The sequence below is a fragment of the Pogoniulus pusillus genome, chromosome 25, assembly GCF_015220805.1.
Source record: "Pogoniulus pusillus isolate bPogPus1 chromosome 25, bPogPus1.pri, whole genome shotgun sequence".
NCBI classification, from domain to species: Eukaryota; Metazoa; Chordata; class Aves; order Piciformes; family Lybiidae; genus Pogoniulus; species Pogoniulus pusillus.
Window position 1 is genome coordinate 15,732,386 of NC_087288.1, and position 20,857 is coordinate 15,753,242.

The following is a 20,857-nucleotide window of genomic DNA, read 5'->3' on the forward strand; positions in this document are numbered from 1 at the left end:
CGTAGTAGCTGATGCATAATGAATGAGGGTATTGTAATGGACCAGAAGCATCTTAAAGCTACGTAGCCTGTCTTTCTAGACAGTGTGGATATTGCATGCTTCTGTGGAACTCAGCTTTAGTAATCTCTGAGATGTTGTTAATGTGATTTGATTTGATTAATTTAATTTTATTTTTCACTGTATTAACCTTGTTATGTTTTGATTTCATTGAATGATGGTTTCTAGTTGATGAGTTTCTTGTTTAAATTCCTCTGTACTTTCCAATAATAGCTAGCTGTTTATGTGCAAAAGAGAGGCCTGTTGTAAGACTCATGAAGAATGATTTGAATTGCATTCAATGCTGTTCAAATTCAGAAGTTATGTATGTATATATATATATATACATGTGGCTCACAAAGTGAGAAACCTTGACCCCAGTGTGTGTTTTCTGACATCCTTGGACTTCACTGGGGAGAATGGTTGACTCTGAAGATAATCTGAGAGGGAATAATTAAGAAGCTATCCAAAGGGACTTAGCTTTTCTGTCACAAAAACACTAAAATTGAGACTTGTCATGACCATAAACTTTGTTACTTGTTTTTGGTTTGATTCCCCACCCCCCTTCAGGTTTTCTTCTGCATTGTGTTGTTAGGATTAAATGAATGCTTTCCTTATTAAATCTGCACTGGGTTGATCTATGTTCTGAAGCCATCTTTTGCTCTGCCTGTGGTGCTGCTTTTGCTTGCTTAGCTAACTGCTTATCTGAAAGATCCCCTCAAGTACCTACTGGAAGTAGACTAATCCTATGAAGCATAAGAAACTGGCAATTGATAGTAGGATTGGTGATGCTCCTGGTAGGCATTGCATTTCAAGTAGTGAACATCTAATTGTGTGCGTAAATGGGCTTAAAGACTCTCAACTTGCTTGTAGAGTCCTGTGGCCCTGGATGGAGTTCTAGGTATGTCTGTGATACTCATTATCAGCACCAAAGAAATAGTGATCTTGCAGAGTGTTTTCTTAAGCAAGACTTTGATTTGGGCTCTGGACAATAGCCCTACGTGTGATAAATCAGTGTTGAGGGAATGTTTCAAGTCCCCTTCACTTAGAGCGCTCCTTATGATCCTTTCTTTCCAAGTACACAGAAAGTATTTTAGTTATGTGCTTCTAAAGGATAAATACTATTGCTAGCATGTTATTTTATGGTTGAATAAATGTGTCTAATATACAGAATCTAAACATGCCTGGCTTGCTTGGTTGTGCAGTAACTTGGGAACAGTTTAGCAGTGGAGGTAGCGAGAAGAGAAACAGGAAATTATATTTAGGACCATTCTCCTGGCCATGGTGAATAATTAATAATGCTGGAGGTGATGTAAGCAGAGCTGTGCTACATTTGGGAAGAACATTCTGGTTGTGGTATGCTACTTGTTTTTCCTGGTTGGGCAGTAGCTGTTTGTTAGTTTTCCCATTCCTCTTAGTGCTTATGTCCTGGAATAACTCTGCTTGGCTTAGTGGGACTATCTGTAAGCCTGGGTGTTTACAGGAGGGGACTGACTTGGGTCTGTGATAAAAGCATATTGAAATTAGAAGCACTGCTTTAAATTCCATTTTGTATAAGAAAGTAACTATTTGCATAAAGAATGAAATGTACCTGAGATCAGCATAGACCAAGGTTAGGTTGGATATTGTCAAAAACAGTGAAACCTTCCACTGCCTTTTCACCCTGCTTTCAGCTTAAGGTCAAAGATTAGAAACCTTTGGTCTGTAAAGAAACAAGACTCAGTTAGTGCCCTGTAAAAAGGTATCAAGAGAGACACTTTTTGGTTTAAGCAGTGAACAAAGAGAAGTTGTTAAGGTGTCTATTGAGTTTTGTTGTGCTTTATGCTTAGCAGGGACTGACTGAGCTGTCAATCTAAAAACTGGCCCTGGAAGACACTGTTTCTACCTACAGTATTCACCTTAAAATCTGCAATTTAAAAGATTAGAGGCTAAATTTTACCTGTTAAACATTTGTACCCATCTGCCACCAGTGTTTAGAAAAACATTTTAGAGAGCATTTGAAATGCTGAAACACTTAACACCCCTTTGACATCTTCAGTTACTTTGAGTTCTCCTTGGAACGTTTCCAAGCCGCGCCTGTAGCTTGCTCCTTACATACTTCGATGTTAAGGAGTACAGAAGCACTGCAGATTTCAGTGACTAATGTGGGATGATGTGTTGGCACGTATTAAAAATAACATCCTGAAGTTCTTCAGGCTTACTGATACTGAAAATGTACTGAAGAGATAGCATGGAGTTTTCTTTTTAAGAATAGGTGGTTATTTTTAAGTAAAGATGTAGCTTGCTAGTTACTTGAATGAAAACTACTGTGGCTTACAAAACAGTGCACGCAGGTTTTGAGAGCAGAGCTTCCTTAAACTACTTTTCTTATAATTGTATTTCAGTAGAGGAAAAATAAGAAAAAAACATAGTGAAACATTACTTCCAAATATGCCATGGTTCAAATATTCTTTTCTTCTGTGTATTTTTACTAGACTAAACTTGGTTATGATGAGACAAGTTTATTTGCAATGCAGTATGTAGTTTGGCATAGTGGGGTTTTTTTTGAGTCTGTAATAGTTTATTGATTACAGGCTAGGTGTCTCTAGTTTTGCTCTTGGAGCTAATAACATCTTCCTACAGATTATCCTTGAGACTTAAATCAAACTCTACCCAGGGCCAGCATGTCCAACCATCCAACTTCCTCAGCTATATTGTAAAAGTAAATAAATTATTCTCTTCTACACCTTCTGTGCTTTCAGTCTGTTCTCAACTGTCTAAAGTCCAAGTAGCTAAATTCTGTTTTCTTCCTTCCAGCATACCTCAGTGGATGGATACACTGAACCCCACGTCCAGCCTATCAAGTCGAGTAGCAGACAAAACATCCCCCGATGTAGAAATTCCATTACGTCTACCAATGAAGAGCATCCTCACATTGGAAACTATCGCTTACTGAAAACAATAGGCAAAGGAAATTTTGCCAAAGTGAAACTGGCAAGGCATGTGCTTACTGGAAGAGAGGTAAGCCTCTCAGTAAAAGAAAAGGCTGACAGTGTGTTTTAGAGTCTCTTTGCCTTTCTAATAAGTATTTCTGTTATTGATTACCTTTTTCTTCTGAATAGGGAAAAAATAGTGGTTTTGTCATCGTAAAGGGAAGATTCAAAGAGGCTGTTGGAGTTTATAGGAAAAGTTACCTGAGGTGCTGGAGTTTATTCCCTCTAACCATTCCCCCCTTTTTAAAAGGTGAAGAGATGGAAAAGGGTGTTGCACTTCAAAGGGTGTTTTGAGACTGAAAGTTTCCATTCATTCCTAAGCATTTCTAAAACTGAAGAGGTAGCTATTAATAGATACATTTGGTTTATGTTGATAGAGCTAGATTGATCTTTAATACTGAAATCTGTTGATTAATAGATCTTATGTTTGGAGGGCCTAGCTTTGCATTGGTGAGATAACATTTTTCTGCCCTAACACTGGCACAAGGGTTGTTAACATTGATTCCTTGGTGGTACCATCTGCTGACAAAAGTTCTGAGCTTCTGCTGGTAGATCCTGATAGGTGAGGGAAGTTTTGCTTAATTAAATGCATAAAAGCATATATGTATGTGCCTGTCTTCTAGACACATCTATGCTCCTGCTTACCAAGATGAGATACAGTTTTGCTCAAACTTTTTTCCTGACTTTAATAATCCATGGTTGGTTTTTTTTCAAGGTTGCTGTGAAAATCATAGATAAAACCCAGCTAAATCCTACTAGTCTGCAGAAGGTAAGAGTATATCATAATATGTGAAATTCTACAAACAGATCATCTGTGACCTTTTACTTAGTTGACAAAAGTATTTGGGCCCTTCATCTCTTGCTGAGCAAATAACTTCTTGTATGTAAGACCTTTGGAGACAGTGATACCCTCCTGTCCTTGTTATAATGTGCATATGCAGTTTATTTGAGGGCAGTTGCTCTGTGTGGTTTCTATCTAAGCATTTCTTTACTCTTTCTTTCTCTCTCCTGTAGATTTGCTCTTTACTAACAATAAAATTTGTATCTAATTAGGTACAAAAGTGCTTTGTCTACATACTAAATCAAGTCCTAATGCTGTAAAAGATAGTATTTTTCTTTAGTGTGGTAATTGTTTTATGTGGACAATTTTTATGCCTTTAATGTGGAGGGTTTAGCTTTGGTTTTATATTCTATCAGCTTTAATAAAATCTTTATTCAACCCAAGGGACCTTTGGCCACTACTTTTTTTCTGTATAGAATTTACAAAATGCCTGAAAGTAATCAGAATATTTTTGTTTGTCTGTAAACAGAAATTCAGAAGTCTTTCATAACCTTGGTGATAAGTGTTTTTAGCAAAATCCTGGGTGTTTTTGTTCAGTTTGGCTTCCTATTTATGCATGTGTGGTTTTGACTGAGGCACAGATACTCTGTATTGTCCTAGTGGAGGTTGCCTGTTAGAAATATTTGAGTTATTTTTTGGTTACAAATACCAGAGTGCTGCTGTCTGTAGCTGTAGAATGGGAGAAAGGGGTTAGGGCTTACTGCTGCACTTTTGTACTATTTTTTGAGTACAGATTCTTGAGGATTTTTAGTTTTTCAAATTCAACCTGCTGTGCAGAGTCCATGCAAAAGCTTTGCTGTCCTTAAGTCCTTTATCCTGTTGTAAGCAAATCTCTTTACTAATGTTTGAGCTAGTGAAGAGGGACCCACAGAGGCAGTGTGTGACAAAGCATATTAGGGAAATCCTGTGCAGCTTGTTTGCTACCTAGCTTGGAATTTGTGCTTGGAGAGCTAGGTGGCTTTATCTTCTTTTTGAACAATGAGAGAGTTAAAAATGTTGCAACTTTCTGGAGAAATAAGCATGAAAAACTTGGTTCTGGAATAATTGCTTTCATGATAAACAAGCTGTATTTTAAAAAACAATAAAACCTGTTCACTAAATCATTCCAAGTACAAGTGAAACTTTTTAGCCTACAGAAGATGCCATCACAGAATCTTAGGGGTTGGAAGGGTCCTCGAGAGATCATCTGGTCCAATCCCCCTGCCAGAACAGGATCACCTGGAGTAAATCACACAGGAATGCATCTGGGCATGTTTTGAATATCTCCAGAGAAGGAGACTCCAGCACCTGTGTGGGCAGCCTGTTCCAGTCACCCCCTCAGTGAAAAAAAATTTCCACTGCACTAGTACAGAATACTTAATCTAATAGTACATTACTGCTGTTAATTGTTTTTTGAGTGAGAAGCTGACAACAATAGAAACATTTTCAGGTACAATTGGAAGCAGCTCAGAGCAGAACTAAGAAGAGAAATTAAATTTAGTGATTTAATCACAGTTTTGGGTACCCCGGTTGAAGAGGGACAGGGATCTGCTGGAGAGGATCCAGTGGAGGGCTATGAGGATGATTAAAGGACTGGAGGGCATGGCTTATGAGGAGAGGCTGAGGGACCTGGGGCTTTTTAGTCTGGAGAAGAGAAGATTGAGAGGGGATTTAATAAATGTTTATAAACACCTGAGGGATGGTCAGGAGGCAGGGAGCAGGCTCTGCTCACTGCTCCCTGGGATAGGATGTGGAGCAATGGGTGTAAGTTTCAGCACGAGAGGTTCTACCTCAGCACGAGAGGTTCTACCTCAGCACGAGAGGTTCCACCTCAACACAAGGGGGAATTTCTTTACTGTAAAGGTCACAGAACACTGGAACAGGCTCCCCAGAGAGGTTGTGGAGTCTCCTTCTCTGGAGACTGTCAAGGCCTGTCTGGGTGCATTCTTCTGTGATCTGTGCTAGATTGTGTGGTCCTGCTCTGGCAGGGGGGTTGGACTCGATGATCTCCTCGGGTCCCTTCCAACCTCTGATATCCTGTGATCTTGATTGTAATTTTCAGAAAAAAATAGTCTTTGTTTTGAAGCTCAAAATGTCTTCAGCTACCTACAATTTTCTGAAAAATGTTAATGAAACCAATTACCTGAAAGCTTTTAAGTAGTCTTCAACAGTTTTTTGCACAGTCCCTGCAGCACCTCTAGGGTGTTTTGGTTTTTATTTAGACAAAGGTGAGAGAATGGTTCATCGACATTCTTAGAGTGACCATTCCTGTTAGTGTTTTGGTAGATCATTTATGTATTGTAAATATTAATTTCTGTTCCACAAAATCACTCATCTTTATTTTTCATTCTGTGCTGAACTACCTCTGTGATGGGTATGGGAGTTATGCTGCACATAGAACTGTTCAGTATTTGGGTTTTTTTGTTCAGGAGATTGTTTTGGAAACAGGAAGCAGTGATAATATTGTTTTTATAGGAACAGACACTTCTCTAATGTGTGTTACTGCCACAAAAATACCACTCCTGAGTTTGCACTGACTTACATTACTGTACGTGAGGGGACAGTCTCTAGAACTTCAAAGCTGGTAATTTGGATGTAGGTGAGCAGAACTTGTAGGCCTTCAATCATTGTTGAATGTGATGGATAGCTAGAGGATCATGCACAAAACCATTCCCTTTCCATTCACTATATATAAAGGATACCAAGTGCAAGTAGGTTTTGCCATAGTGCTTACTACTGACCTAATTAAGTAAAATGAGTTGAGGCATCATAGCTTCTTGTCCACCCTTCTGTTTTGTAAACACAAATAACCTGGGTGCATACTTCAGCTCCTGAAAGTGTTGGACAAGTTGGGTCACAAATATGAAAGCAAAGAAAGTATTTAGCTGGTTTTTAGCCACCCTCTAATGTTGTTTTATGCCATACAGTATGGACAGGGTATTTTACAGTCAGAATTATTTTAACTCAAACTGTCAAATGTCAGGAGATGACACAAGGAAGTTGACCACATAATTTTTTAATTTTGCATCCTTGTGCATGCAGTGTAATAGTCTGAAGTTGTGTTCTATGTGTTGCTTCAGGACTTCTACCTCTTTAAGTAGATGAACACTGCCTTTTGTTATAAATTTGACCTTAAAAACTTCCAGGGATGGGGCTTCTACCACCTCCCTGGGCAGCCTGTTGCAGTGTCTCGCCACCCTGACAGTGAAGAACTTCCTAATGTCTAATCTCAGTCTACCCTCCTCTAGCTTGGATCCGTCCCCCCTAGTCCTATCACTACCTGACATCCTAAAAGGTCTGTCAGCAGCTTTCTTGTAGACCCCTTTCAGATGCTGGTAGGCCATAATAAGGTCTTCTCAGAGCCTTCTCTTCTCCAAACTGAACCGAACTCTCCATCCGTTCCCATAGAAGAGGTGCTCTAGCCCTCTGATCATCCTTGTGGCCCTTCTTGGACATATTCCAGCACATCCATATCTTTCTTGTAACAGGAGTTCCAGAACTGGATACAGTACTCCAGGTGGGGTCTCATACGAGAGGTGTAGAGGGGGAGAGTCACCTCCCTCGACCTGTTAACCACAATTCTCTTGCTGCATCCTAGCATACAATTGGCTTTCTGGACTACAGGTGCACACTGATGGCTCATAGTGAGCTTCTCATCCACCAGGACCCCAAGTCTTTTTCTTCAGGGCTGCTTTCATTGCCCTGCCTATATCGGTGCCTGGAGTTGCCCCAACCTAGATGCATGACCTTGCACTTGGTCTTGTTGAACCTCATGCGGTTGGCATGGACACACCTCTCCAGCCTGTCAAGGTCCCTCTGGATGGCATCTCTTCAGCATGTCAGCCACACCACAGAGCTTGGTGTTGTTGGCCAACTTGCCACAAGTTCACTCATTGCCACTGTCCATGTTGCCAGTGAAGACCCATTGACAGCCACTCTTTGGGAGCAGCCATCAGGCCAGTTCTTTAGCCACCAAATGGTCCATCCATCAACCCCATGTTTTACTAGCTTGAAGATTAGGATATTGTGTGGGACAGAGCAACATGATAATAAAATCTTAGGTGAATAACCTATTGGGTTTGATCAGTGTGAAACTCAAAGGGCTATAAAACTTAGCTGTGTCTGTAGCAAGCTTAAAAACCAGTCTGGTTTTGATATGTAGCTGGTAGTGGTTCTTTTTTATATAAGGTATGAGATCTTTTCTGGAATTCACTTTACTGCTTATCCTTATTTTCTGCTAATGTTGTTTTCTGTGCCTTATGTACCTCTCTTGCCATTTAAAATTGCAGATCTTGTGTAACTTTTCCCTAATAAACACACTCTTAAGGAAATTGTCTTGCTTCCTTGACAGTTGTTTCGTGAAGTACGAATAATGAAGATACTGAATCATCCCAATATTGGTAGGAGCCCTGCATTTCTGCAAGCATCTTGTATTTTTGTTATACTGGTTACATTTTACTCTTTGCCTTTATTTGAATGTACTTTACTGCTATGCTTTTATCATTAAACCTTTTTTGTTTTTGGAAATAAGAAGACAGCATTCAGGAAATGCTTTATTGTCTTATCTCCTTTAGGTGAATCAAAAATTTTGCTCTGAGGAGATAAATTGCTCAATCCAGGAAAGCTTTCACACAAAGTAGATGCCAAGCACTCCAGTTTAAGGGCCCAAATTCCCCTATTCCTTTGAAATTGAGGGCCAAAATCATGACTGACTTTGGAAGCAGCAAAAGTCCTTTAGTTCAGTCTAGGAAAGACTCCCACTGACTGATATTTCCAGAAAGTTAGAATTACAAAGTATGTAATTTTCCCTTTCTGCTTTAGTTCTTTCACCTACCCCACAGCTTCAGGGCCCTACTTTGTGATGACAGTTCTTCTGGCTGAGGAGGGCTGGACAGTCTTGTTCCAGAGACAGTTAGTGGTCCTGAATCGGCCAGAGGGCTTGTTGCATACAAGGTATGGATGAGGTGTACAAGTTACTACATGCTAGACACTCCCTTCCCATCCCTTGAATTGTTTGTTGCTTTTCCAGCACTCTTGGCTTCTGCTATTGATTTGTTTTCTTGGGGGGGTAGGGGGGTGTGTTTTAAGTGAGCAGTTACTATTGCACACTGTGCCCATGCCAGCTGGGGGAGGGCAACTGAAGTAAATCATTGCCCCCTCACATCAGAACAAGAACCCAAAAGAAAGAGAGGAGGGTAATTTGTTATTGGTGATTCCCTTCTGAAGGGAACAGAGGGCCCCATATGCCGGCCAGACCCCTTCCACAGAGAGGTCTGCTGCCTCCCTGGGGCCTGGGTCAGGGATGTTACCAGGAGCTGCCTACTGTAGTGCAGCCCTCTGATTACTATCCTTTGTTAGTTATACGGGCAGGGAATGATGAGGTTGATAACAAAGGGCTAGAAGCTATCGAAAGGCACTTCAAGTTGCTGGGAAAAGCAGTTGAGGGAGCAGGGGCACAGGTAGTCTTTTCATCTGTACCCTTAGTCACAGGTTGGAATGCAGAGAGGAATAGGAAATTGTAGTTGATTAACAAGTGGGTCAGAGGTTGGTGCCTCCAACAAAACTTCGGATTCTTTGATCTTGGGGAACTTTATATAGCCACGGGTCTGCAGGCAGCAGATGGGGTACAACTGACACAGAGGGGGAGAAGGACCCTGGCACATGAGCTGGCTGGGCTTGTTGAGAGGGCTTTAAGCTAGAGTGGAAGGGGGAGTGGGTTAAACACAACAGCACTAGAGATAAACCAAAGGAAACAATCTGAGGAAAGTCTTTCAGGTTTTTGGTACCCACTCAGTTTTTACTTGGTCAGAATCTCAGATTTCTAACTGGGAGCAGTTCGCTAGCAAAACAGGCAAGGCTTGTATGATCTTCAAGATGTCTCTGTCAAATTAAACACTGAACAAATTTCTGAACAGACCTGTTTGTGAGGTGTGCATAAGCCTCTGAGGAAAATATGGAGTAATGTGCTGTATTTTCAACCATGATTTAGCAATTAATTTTGCCTTTTCCCCCCCCCCTCAAAAGATGGCTAAGCTAAAGGATATAAAGTTTTCTTTAAAGATTAGTGTTTTTCCCTGGCCATAAATTATACTCATTTTATGAGTATAATTTTTGCTCGTGCTGTGTTTTTACTCCCTGCTGCAATCTTTCTCTCTCTCGTTCATTTTCTTGCAGTAAAATTATTTGAAGTTATTGAAACTGAAAAGACATTGTATTTGGTAATGGAATATGCCAGTGGGGGTAAGTGAATTCTTAATTCTGCTTTAAGGATAGGCTGAAATACAGAAAGCCATGCTGGTTGCATGCCTAGGAATGATTTAAGGTTAAAGGATTATTCCAGTCTGGTCTTCACAACAGTCCTAGCAGATTTCCTAGGGCAGGCTTTCTTACTTGTATTATGTGTAAAGTGAGTTAGTAAGTTTGTGCTTAAGGATAGTTCCCATTCCGAGGGGTCTGCTGGAATATCAGGAGGTCATCTGGTGTGATTCTGGCAAAGACTTGACTCAGTGTTTATCTGCTATATTTAAGCAACCACCAGTGCCTAAATGTTATCTTGAAAATCTATGCCAAAGCACTTGGAGAGGCAGGTCTGGGGAGATGGGAATAAAGAACATGGGGAGGGGACCAACAGGGTCATGAAGAATGAGAGGGGTAGTGGGTGCCTACTTGACAAGCTGCTTAGCATCTGAATGAGAAGTGTTTGTATGTGGGAAGGGAATCCAGCAAGAGGCTAGTGCCCAGCTTGCTTGTTAGGCAGTGCAGAGATGAGAATCTGAAGGGTGTTTGAGTGGCTTTGTTGGATAGAGAACAAGAAGATAAACCTAGAAGTGATACAGGTACTGTGAGGTGAAGCTGCTAGAGATGTGTGAAACAATTGTGGTGCTTCAGAATTTGCTTGCTTCTCACTGTGAATCTATTTCATGACTGCAGTAAATTTTGTTGTTGTTGTTGCAGTGTTTTTAAAGTAGGTTGATTTTTTTTTTTAAAGAACTGAATCTTTAGTATAAAGAGCTCCATTTTTGTATTTCTTGACTGTTACAAGTCTCAAAAATGAAATCAAAAGCAAACAATAAAAAGTTTTTTCCTGGCTGCTTTCCTTTCCCCTTAAGAAGGTGGGGGTGGGAATGTTTTCAAGCAGGATCTGTTTGTGCACAACAGTCAAAAATGCTCAATAAGGCTGATGGCTTTTCTCTTTGTGGTGGTCAGGAGAAGTATTTGACTACCTAGTTGCACATGGAAGAATGAAAGAAAAAGAGGCTCGTGCAAAATTCAGACAGGTATGAAATTTTAGTATTCACCCTTTTTATGTGTGTGTGCATTTCTCTTTCTGTCTATCTGAAAACATCATCACTGTGAGCATAATTTTTTTACTTAAAAATAAATTCATTGTTGTCATAATGTTTATTAAAGAAGGAGTGGGAAAAAAGAGTCTCCAAAGAGAAAAATATCTGCTTCCTACATCCTATCTAAAAATAGTAAGACTGGTTTGCATATTTTTTCAGCAGATATTCCCAAGAGAGACTTCTTTTTTCTCTTTTTTATTGTGACTCACTTGGGATTTTAATCTTTTTGTTAATATTTTAGGATTTAACAGATGTTCTATCTAGAAATGTTGACACAATGACACTTATTGCTGTGTTACAGATTCATAGAATGGTTTAGATTGAAAGGGACCTTAAAGATTGTGTAGTTCCAACCCTCTTGCCATGGGCATGGACACCTTTCACTAGACTAGACTGCTCAAGGCTCCATCCAAACTTGGCCTCCAGGGAGGGGGCATCCACAGCCTCCCTGGGCAACCTGCTACAGTGTCTCACCGCTATCACCTCCTAATATCCAGTCTAAATCTGCTCTCCTCAAGTTTTAATGCATTCTCTCTCATCCTGTCACTACATGACCTTGCAAAATGTTCCTCTCCAGCTTTCTTGTACCCTTCAGGTACTGGAAGGCCTCCCTGGAGCCTTCTGTTATCCAGGCTGAAAAGGCTATCCCCATAAGGGAGATCCTGCAGACCTCTTATCTTCATGGTCCTCCTCTGGACCAAATCCAGCAGTTCAACATCTATCTTATGCTGGGGGCACTAGAACTGGATGCAGTACTCTAGGTGGGGTTTTGTGAAATCAGATTAGAGGGGGGAGAATCACCTCCCTTGTCCTTCTAGTCACTCCTACTTTAATGTAGCCCAGGACACAGCTGTCTTTCTGGACTGCAAATGCATATTTTATCAATACCCCCCTAGTTGTCCCCCTCAAGACCTAGGAGTGTCAGTCAGTGACCTGTTCTGTATGAAGGTTATTCTGTAACAGGTTTATGTATTCTAATTACAGACTTTCTCATTTTCAGCTTTTTTTCTTACTCTCTTCTTAGTGATTATTTTGTGAAAACTTTAATTAGATAAGATTTGATGTTTTATAGAATTAAGATATATAATTAATATGTAGAAAACCTACTTTGAACCTGCTGTTTTATACTATTTTTTGTTAGACATCTATAAAAGATGCATATGAAAGTTTGAATGAAAATTCTCTTAAGGATGAATTGCAGATATACCCTGCAATTAATTCAGAAGATAAAATCTGAGATAGCACATCCAGCTGTTGGGTTAAGGGTGGAATGATTTCCTTGGTAGTTATTGCACTTAAAACAGATGTTTCTTCTGTTAACTTTATGTATTAAACTTCCCTCTTTTTTTTAATGAGAAAATGGGCTTCTGTTAGAGACTTTTTAACATTTGAGCTTAAATGAAACTTAATATTTTGAGAATGAAATCTTTATGTTCTGTTGAATCATATCTAAATAATTAAATGATAGATGAAAACTTATACTGACATTGAAATAAAACATCTTACTGATCATCTTGGTGTTTCAGATTGTATCTGCTGTGCAGTACTGTCATCAGAAATGCATAGTTCATCGTGATCTCAAGGTAGGCTGTTAACTTGGTTTTCATTTTGCTGGTTAACAGTATAGATTTAATTTCGTTCTCTATATTGGTCCTTGCCACATGTGAATGAGGGAACTATCACTTATGCTTTATTCCCAATTTTCTGATGCACAAAAATAATGCAGCTTGCCTGATGGAACAGAGGAGAGACAAGAATAGAACATATTACTTCCATTCCAGCTCTGTCTTTAAGGAAAAGACAAGCTCTCCAAAGGATTATACCTGCTGACATGCAGATACCTACACATTGAATCTGCAGAAGCTCAGTGATACCAGTCAGCACCACTTCATTAAAACATTTGCAGTTAAGATGTATATTGTAAGTTTTATATGTCTTTTCTAAGTAGTTCATAAGAAACATATTAGGGTTTTAATCCATTTGAACTTCTGATTTATACACCAGTGTTTAATTCAGGCAGAAAAATAAATCAAAGGTAAACAGTAATTAGTTGAACTTCCTTTTTTTGATGCTTTCTAGTGATCTGTCAGTATTAACATACATGTTAAGAATTCAGCAGTTGCAGGTCAGTCTTCATGCCAGGTTTATGTATTATGGGACTTACTCTTCATCTGCTTAGAAGTGGGCTAGTGCTCTTGCTTCAATATCTTTGTACATTTACAGAGAAAACACTGGTGTGGGTTCTTTTTTGCTAGTGTATCTAAATGCTTGTGAGAGGCTGAGAATGAATAATTCCTGTAGGGTTTTTTTCCACAGTTACCTTTTGTCTTAACTTCCTTTAAATATACTGCAGCATGGTCTCAACCTCTTCCTTACAAATCTGTTCCCTATTACCTGTTGATCTGCCAGCTTCTTTGTGTGCATGTGGTGCTGGATGATACATCCTTTTTTGGTGAGTCCTGCCCACCCCAGGACCATTGTCATCTGATGATGAAGATGCCTGGCCAGCATGCACAATTCAGAATGCAAGGAAGGAAAGGGCTGGATCTCATTGAAATCCTGATTTAAAAAAAAAACTTCTCCTCATCTTGGGTGTTGATTTGGAGGCCCCAAACTCCCTGGAGCTTAGTGCATGCACTGTGTCAGGCATTCCAGAAGGTCACACCAAGGGACGGGCTGATTTCACTGGTTATCTCAGCCCTGTACTTGACTGGGTGCAGGGAGCCAGCCATCTCCTCATGCTTATGTGGCACTGCCTGGCTCAGCCCAGCTGTATTACTGAGTCTTGCTGCCTCAGCTCATGCAGTTATTTAGCAGCCTGCACCTTGCTCTTTCTCCCAGAGCCTGTTAGAGCCCTCATTCATTTCTTAGTTCGATAGCACACACAGCTTGCTGCGCTGCTCACAAGACTATCCAAAATCGCTTTGCAGTGCTCACGTGGGATCCCTTTTACCATCTGCCACAAGTACTCTGCTGCTGATCTCATTCCTACATGAAAGACAGGCAGGCAGGCTCAAAAATAATGTCTTTGTTTGCTTTTCTCTCTCTCCATTCTCTTGGATGGACTTACACTAGACTCATTAGAGAAGATCACTGTTAGGTGTAACTGAGAGCTGGTCAGCCTAGCCAATGGAAAATAGGTGCCTCAAAGGAAGGGCCTAAACATATGGCTTTGAAGAGGTGCTCTAACTTCTTCTCTTTCCAAACATTGTGTCATTTCTGTCTCACATAAAAACTCTTCTTGTGGAGCTGCAGAGAAGGAAGAAGCAATTTTAAAGCTGTCTGCCTGCACATCTGCTTTTGTTGACTGATTCTCCTGTTGACTGGAATTAGCACGCTGACCACTTGACATTGTTGACATTGCAAGGCAGAGGTCCAGCTCCACTTTAGAGATTTGATTTTTTTGGGTTATTTTTCAAGCTTTTTTTTTTTGAGTTCCAGTATCAGAAATGGTAAACTCCATCAAATGTCAGTTACTTCAGACTAAACTAGGGACATGTGAAAGAAAATGCAAGTTTGTCTAGGCTGTGCTGGTAGAAGAGGAGGGAGTACAAGGCCTATGGGTACTTAAACTGTCTTCTTTTAATATTCTGTGATTATAAATAGTTTGTGTTGAAAGAACAATAACCAATTCCATCTTTGCTCATCCTGTGATGCACAGAATTTATCCTGCTTTTCAATGTCTGTTAATACTTCATGCTCTGACCATGTAAGCAATGAGTCTATCTTTCTATTCAGCAAATTAAAGAGGTTTTTCTGGGGGTGTTGTTTGGAGTATGGAGCCTCAAAGCATGGGGTACTTGGGTAGCAGAGTACTGTTGAACTAGGAGGGCTATTGTAATCACAGAGCAGCTGCACTGACAGTAATGTTTTCATCACAAGGAAAATGAAGTCTTTGTGCAACGTAATGTAGAAGGCTGTCAAATCTGGAAAATATCTCTGTGAGTCTGCAGGCACATCAGCTGAAACCAGCTGAGGTTACAGGCTGTAAATGGGGAAGATAAAATATTTTCCAGGAGAGTTAGTTTGTAAAAATGGGCTGTATTTTACAGCAGATAAAAGCTAAATTCTGTTGTGTAGCTACTGACTCGATGTGCTGAGTTAATTGTCTCCTGTTCTGTTCATTCAGTGCAAGGGAAATTATTAAAAAGTGAAATCAGCAAGCAAACCTAAACAAACAAATGATTACTCTTTTAATTAAAGCAAATAACAAATTGGATTGCTGATTCTCTAATCCTGACAATAGACTTTTTCTTTTTTTCTGGGCTCAATTTTGAGAGCATCATCCAATGGGAGATGCCTGTGTTTGGCAATTGAGTGAACCTTCTGTTCTGCCTAATGTCTGTCTTCCTTGTGAGAAAGGACTCCTGTGCTGCTCCTGTGTTGGCTGATACCAGGAGCTGGACTCATTTAGATGAGACAATACTGCCCAGTTGTGCTGCACTTCTTGCACAACATCCTTGCATTTTCATAAGTGCACTTTTTTTCCCCAATGATGTCTTTGTATTTCTCTGCCATCATCCTAACCTGACTCTCCAGGTTCTTGAATACTTGCATCTCTGTGTATATAATATATATTAATGCCAGTGATGCACAGGCATTAATATTTTTAGATGTATAATTGTTGTGGATTGGATTTGGACCTCAATGAATTGGATTTTACTCACCAGAGTAAATTAACAAACAAGCTCAGAACTTGGAAGCAAAATGAAAGTGATTTTTACAAAGGTGGACTATGTATAAAAGGTGATAAATATATACAGGGTATATTTACAATTTAGCAACAATACAGAGACCTCCTGGTACAATTAATTCAGCTTTTCCCCCCTTGGGCAATCCAGAGGGACTACTGGCAAGTTTCCCCCACACTTTTTCTCCTTCCCTGTACCTCAAGAGACACAATATGTGTGTCATAGAATCAGTCAGGGCTGGAAGGGACCACAAGGATCATCCAATTCCAATCCCCCTGCCATGAGCAGGGACACCCTACCCTAGAGCAGGCTGGCCACAGCCTCATCCAGCCTGGCCTTAAACACCTCCAGAGATGGGGCCTCAACCCTGGGCAACCCATTCCAGGCTTTCACCACTCTCATGCTCAACAACTTCCTCCTTACATCCAGTCTGAATCTCCCCACCTCCAGCTTTGCTCCATTCTCCCTAGTCCTATAATTCCCTGATATCCTGAAAAGTCCCTCTCCAGCTTTTTTTGGAGGCCCCTTCCTGATACTGAAAGGCCACAAAAAGGTCACCTGGGAGCCTCCTCTTCTCTGGACTGAACAGCCCCAACTCTTTCAGTCTGTCCTCATAGGAGAGGTCCTCCAGCCCTCTGATCAACCCAGGGGCCTTTCTCTGGACACGCTCCAGCATCTCCACATCCTTCTTGTAATGGGGGCTCCAGAACTGGATACAGTACTCCAAATGGGGTCTCACCAGAGCGGAGTAGAGTCAGTTGAGCCAGTAGAAGGTCAGAAAGGAGGTAAAGGAGCCATATAAGCAAGCAGAGCCACAGAGAGAGAAGTGAAGAAAGGCAAAAGCAAGTCTGTGCTACCAAATATAAACTATGCAGCAAATGAGTGGGATGACATAAATTTATCAGTTGTTGTTAGTCTGTGTTCTATCCCTAGCTTTACTTAGCTTTTACTTAGCAGTCCCTGTAAAATTCCTGGTTTTGTTTGTAACTAGGAACTAAGCTAAAGCTGGTTCTAAACCATCACTATACATGCATCTTATTTTTTTTTTTCATACACAGTGCAATACTTGAGTGTTGAAATCCTCAGTGTTGTTACTGAAAAAGCAAATGCAAGTAATAAAGGGGAGAGAAATGTTTTGGTACAGAATGGTGAAGACACGCACGTAACTTGAAGTGTTTCATCTTGTAATCAGAAGAGATCTTGTTTGTTTCAAGTCTTAAATCTCTTCTAACGTCTTGTACTGTGTTAGGGTGGATCCCTCCCCTGGTAGAATAAACTCACCACAACACAGATTTTTCTTTTTTTGAAAGTCAGGGAAAAGTGAAAATGTATTTCTTATAGTTCAAACATAACAGTGTAAGGAGAAATAAACTACTGCAGAGATATAATAACCTTAAGGAAGTTGGGGAAGGGGTCAAGCGGCAGCGAAATGGCAGCAGCCAAAACAGCAGTGGGAGAAGATAGCAGCAGGCACAGCTGAAGCAGCAGAAGCCAGCAAGGGGGAAAGTACAAGCTGTGCTTCTAGACATAAAGCTCTTGATGCTCCAATGAAATGATATTAGCTTATCCATTGTTGCCATTATGTGGCCTGTCCCTGGAATGTTCACCTCTCCCCTATGTCTGAGCTAGAAATCTAGCTCAAACGGCCACAGATGTACCTCACTAAAATGGTAGATGATGTCTGGGATTAGATTTATGCTCTTTTGCATCAGAAGTTGGCATGAACCTGTGAAAAGCTGAAGCTGCTATTTTGGGATGTCTAGATACTTCAGTCTAAAGCTCAGTTACTTCTTTCAGCAAAGAAAATCTCCATAGTTGATTCACTCACTGTCTTTCAGGTCTCTTTATCTGCTTTTAATAGTTAGTTTCCTGAGTAAGTATAGTCAGTTTTCAGTCTTTGTGATTTTTTTTCCAGGAGGATTATTTTCTTCTGTTCTGCAAGAAAAGAAATGGGTAGAAAACCATTTAAATAAAGAAATATTTGGGCATTTATTGGTACACTAATAAAAAAATAATATCTTGATAATCATGTACTAATTTATTTCTCTTACTTGGATGAATAATTTGTCCTTTTCCTCTTTTATCTTTCTCTTAGGCAGAAAATCTTCTACTTGATGCAGACATGAACATTAAAATTGCAGACTTTGGGTTTAGTAATGAATTTACAGTTGGTAATAAACTGGACACATTTTGTGGAAGCCCACCTTATGCTGCTCCTGAGCTTTTCCAAGGGAAGAAATACGATGGTCCTGAGGTGGACGTGTGGAGCCTTGGGGTGATATTGTACACATTAGTAAGCGGATCGCTGCCGTTCGATGGTCAGAATCTGAAGGTACAGTTACAGCACTGAAAGCTTTGCTTTTTACTCTCTTGAGAACTCTGATGTCATTAGTAGGCTCACCTCTTAAAACTTGCTTTTAAAGGAACTGAGGGAGCGAGTGCTGAGGGGGAAGTACCGCATTCCGTTCTACATGTCCACAGACTGTGAAAATCTACTGAAGAAGCTACTAGTACTCAATCCAATAAAGCGAGGCAGCTTGGAGGTAAAAAATTCTGTCCTGGGAGGAAAAAGAAGTCTGGAGGGGCCTTTAGATTGAGAAAGAATAAAATACCATAACTGCTTAAGACTTCTTTACTTTCCCCATTTGGTGTTGTGTGCAGTTTTGCTCTCCGCTGCACTGAAAAAAAGAGGTGGACAGGCTGGAAAGCGTCAAATAAGGGTCACAAGAGTGGTCAGAGGACAAGAATACCTGTCATATGAGGAAAGGCTGAGACAACTGGCCTAGTTCAGCTTTGAGAAGGGAAGGCTTTTTACCTTGTACTTCATTATCATGTACCAGTACATAAAGAGTGGCTACCATGACAGTGGAGTCAAGAACTGGCTGGAAGGCTGGGCTCAGAGAGTGGTGGTGGATGGTGCCACATCCAGTTGGCAGCTGTCACTAGTGGTGTTCCCCAAGGATCAGTGCTGGGCCCAGTCCTTTCCAATATCTTTATTGATGATCTGGACAAGGAGATTGAGTCCATTGTCAGTAAGTTTGCAGATGACACCAAGCTAGGAGCAGGTGTTGATCTGTTGGAAGGTAGGAGAGCCCTGCAGAGGGACCTAGACAGGCTGGATGGGTGGGCAGAGGCCAAAGGGATGAGATTTAACAAGGCCAAGTGCAGGGTTCTACACTTTGGCTGCAACAACCCCAAGCAGCACTACAGGCTTGGGACAAAGTGGCTGAAGAGCAGCCAGGAAGAAAGGGACCTGGGGGTGCTGGTAGATAGTAGCTGAAGATGAGCCAGCAGTGTGCCCAGGTGGCCAAGAGAACCAGTGGCATCCTGGCCTGCATCAGGAGCAGTGTGGCCAGTAGGATGAGGGAGGTTATTCTTCCCCTGTACTCAGCACTGGTCAGACCACACCTTGAGTGCTGTGTCCAGTTCTGGGCCCCTCAGTTCAAGAGAGATGTTGAGGTGCTGGAACATGTCCAGAGAAGGGCAACAAAGCTGGTGAGGGGCCTGGAACACAAACACTGTGAGGAGAGGCTGAGGGAGCTGTGGGTGTGCAGCCTGGAGAAGAGGAGGCTCAGGGGAGACCTCGTTGTCTACAACTACCTGAAGGGAGACTGTAGCCAGGTGGGGTTGGTCTCTTCTCCCAGGCAACCAGCAATAGAACAAGGGGACACAGTCTCAAGTTGTGTTGGGGAAGGTCTTGGCTGGCTGTTAGGAGGAAGTTGTTGGCAGAGAGAGTGATTGGCATTGGAATGGGCTGCCCAGGGAGGTGGTGGAGTCCCCATCCCTGGAGGTGTTCAAGCAAAGCCTGGCTGAGGCACTTAGTGCCATGGTCTGGTTGACTGGCTAGGGCTGGGGGATAGGTTGGACTGGATGAGCTTGGAGGTCTCTTCCAACCTGGTTGATTGTGTGAATGGTGCTTCACTGATATTAATTATCTTGTATTTATGACTGCCTAGAGGACTTACTCATAAGAGTAAAGTCACTCACAGATGATGAGAGACTGCTTTTTTTTTGTGCCACGTTTCAGTTTTGGGAAACCAGATTTTCCTCTTAATGTACTTTTCAACAGTTTCTCCTCAGATTGATTTTATTTTTTTGGCTTTCATTTTAGGTGTTGTGATGTTACCCAGTTCTAAAATTCCATTCTGAAAGGAAGTGTTGGATAGCAGCCCTGCTGGATCAGTGTCGTTGTTAGAATGTATGGAAGAGAGCAAGTGAATGTTGTGTGATTGGGTCACTATCCCTGGAGATGCTCAAGAGAAGTCTGGATGAGGCACTTGGTGCCATGGTCTGGTTGACTGGCTAGGGCTGGGTGCTAGGTTGGGCTGGATGATCTTAGAGGTTTCTTCCAACCTGGTTGATTCTATGGTTCTATCATGAGACAGTACCCAAATATTCATGATAACAGGCATTGATCAATCTGCTGAGCTGAGGGAGAGGCATCACATACATTTGAAGTTAATCTTTCTGAAGTCACATGTTTGCTTGTTTGAATTAGAAAGCTGTGGTATGTGGTTTGAAAAGAAATTACCATTTCTTCTGTCTGAGCACTTCTAAAAATATATCTTTAGCATAGAAGTATGTATTTATTAGGGGTTTCTTAAAGTGGAAAGAATGGCATCCTAGGTGGAGAGGAATTTCCTTTGTGCATTGGCTTTTAATTATATTCTCAGTTGCAGCTCATTTCCCATGCATGTTTTTCAGGGTGTTTGGCTGTGTCATTAGCATCAAAGCTGAGCCTGATGCAGAGTCAGGACCATATACGTTAGGCTTAGCACTTTCCTTCTGGTAAGGATGAGGCAAATCTTTACTAAAATGGCTCTTTGAGGGTTTTGTGTGATTGCAGCAGAGAGGAAGCAGCAAGAAAATGTAGCAGAGCAATAAATCTTCATAGGAAGAGATGGGAAAAATGCATTGTCAGAAAGTCCAGAGATCTCTCTTAAGCATTGAGATTTCAACAGATTCCTCTTCTCCCTCCCAGTCTTCACTTCTTGG

At 41.1% G+C, this 20,857-nt stretch overlaps 1 protein-coding gene across 7 annotated transcripts in view; it reads left to right on the forward strand.

Moving 5' to 3' along the window:
• The window catches only part of MARK1 (microtubule affinity regulating kinase 1), a 61,565-nt gene that overhangs the window by 20,706 nt on the left and 20,002 nt on the right, over positions 1 to 20,857 (forward strand). For 4 of the 7 annotated variants that reach the window (XM_064164548.1, XM_064164545.1, XM_064164549.1 and 1 more), the window contains exons 2-9: positions 2,833 to 3,036; positions 3,724 to 3,777; positions 8,180 to 8,228; positions 10,003 to 10,068; positions 11,035 to 11,105; positions 12,698 to 12,754; positions 17,958 to 18,194; positions 18,286 to 18,405. In XM_064164548.1, coding sequence (XP_064020618.1) covers positions 2,833 to 3,036; positions 3,724 to 3,777; positions 8,180 to 8,228; positions 10,003 to 10,068; positions 11,035 to 11,105; positions 12,698 to 12,754; positions 17,958 to 18,194; positions 18,286 to 18,405 — 858 coding nt within the window. Of the gene's footprint in view, positions 1 to 2,832; positions 3,037 to 3,723; positions 3,778 to 4,022; positions 4,077 to 8,155; positions 8,229 to 10,002; positions 10,069 to 11,034; positions 11,106 to 12,697; positions 12,755 to 17,957; positions 18,195 to 18,285; positions 18,406 to 20,857 lie in introns of those variants that run through there. The other 3 variants (XM_064164552.1, XM_064164551.1, XM_064164550.1) reach the window with 3 other exon arrangements.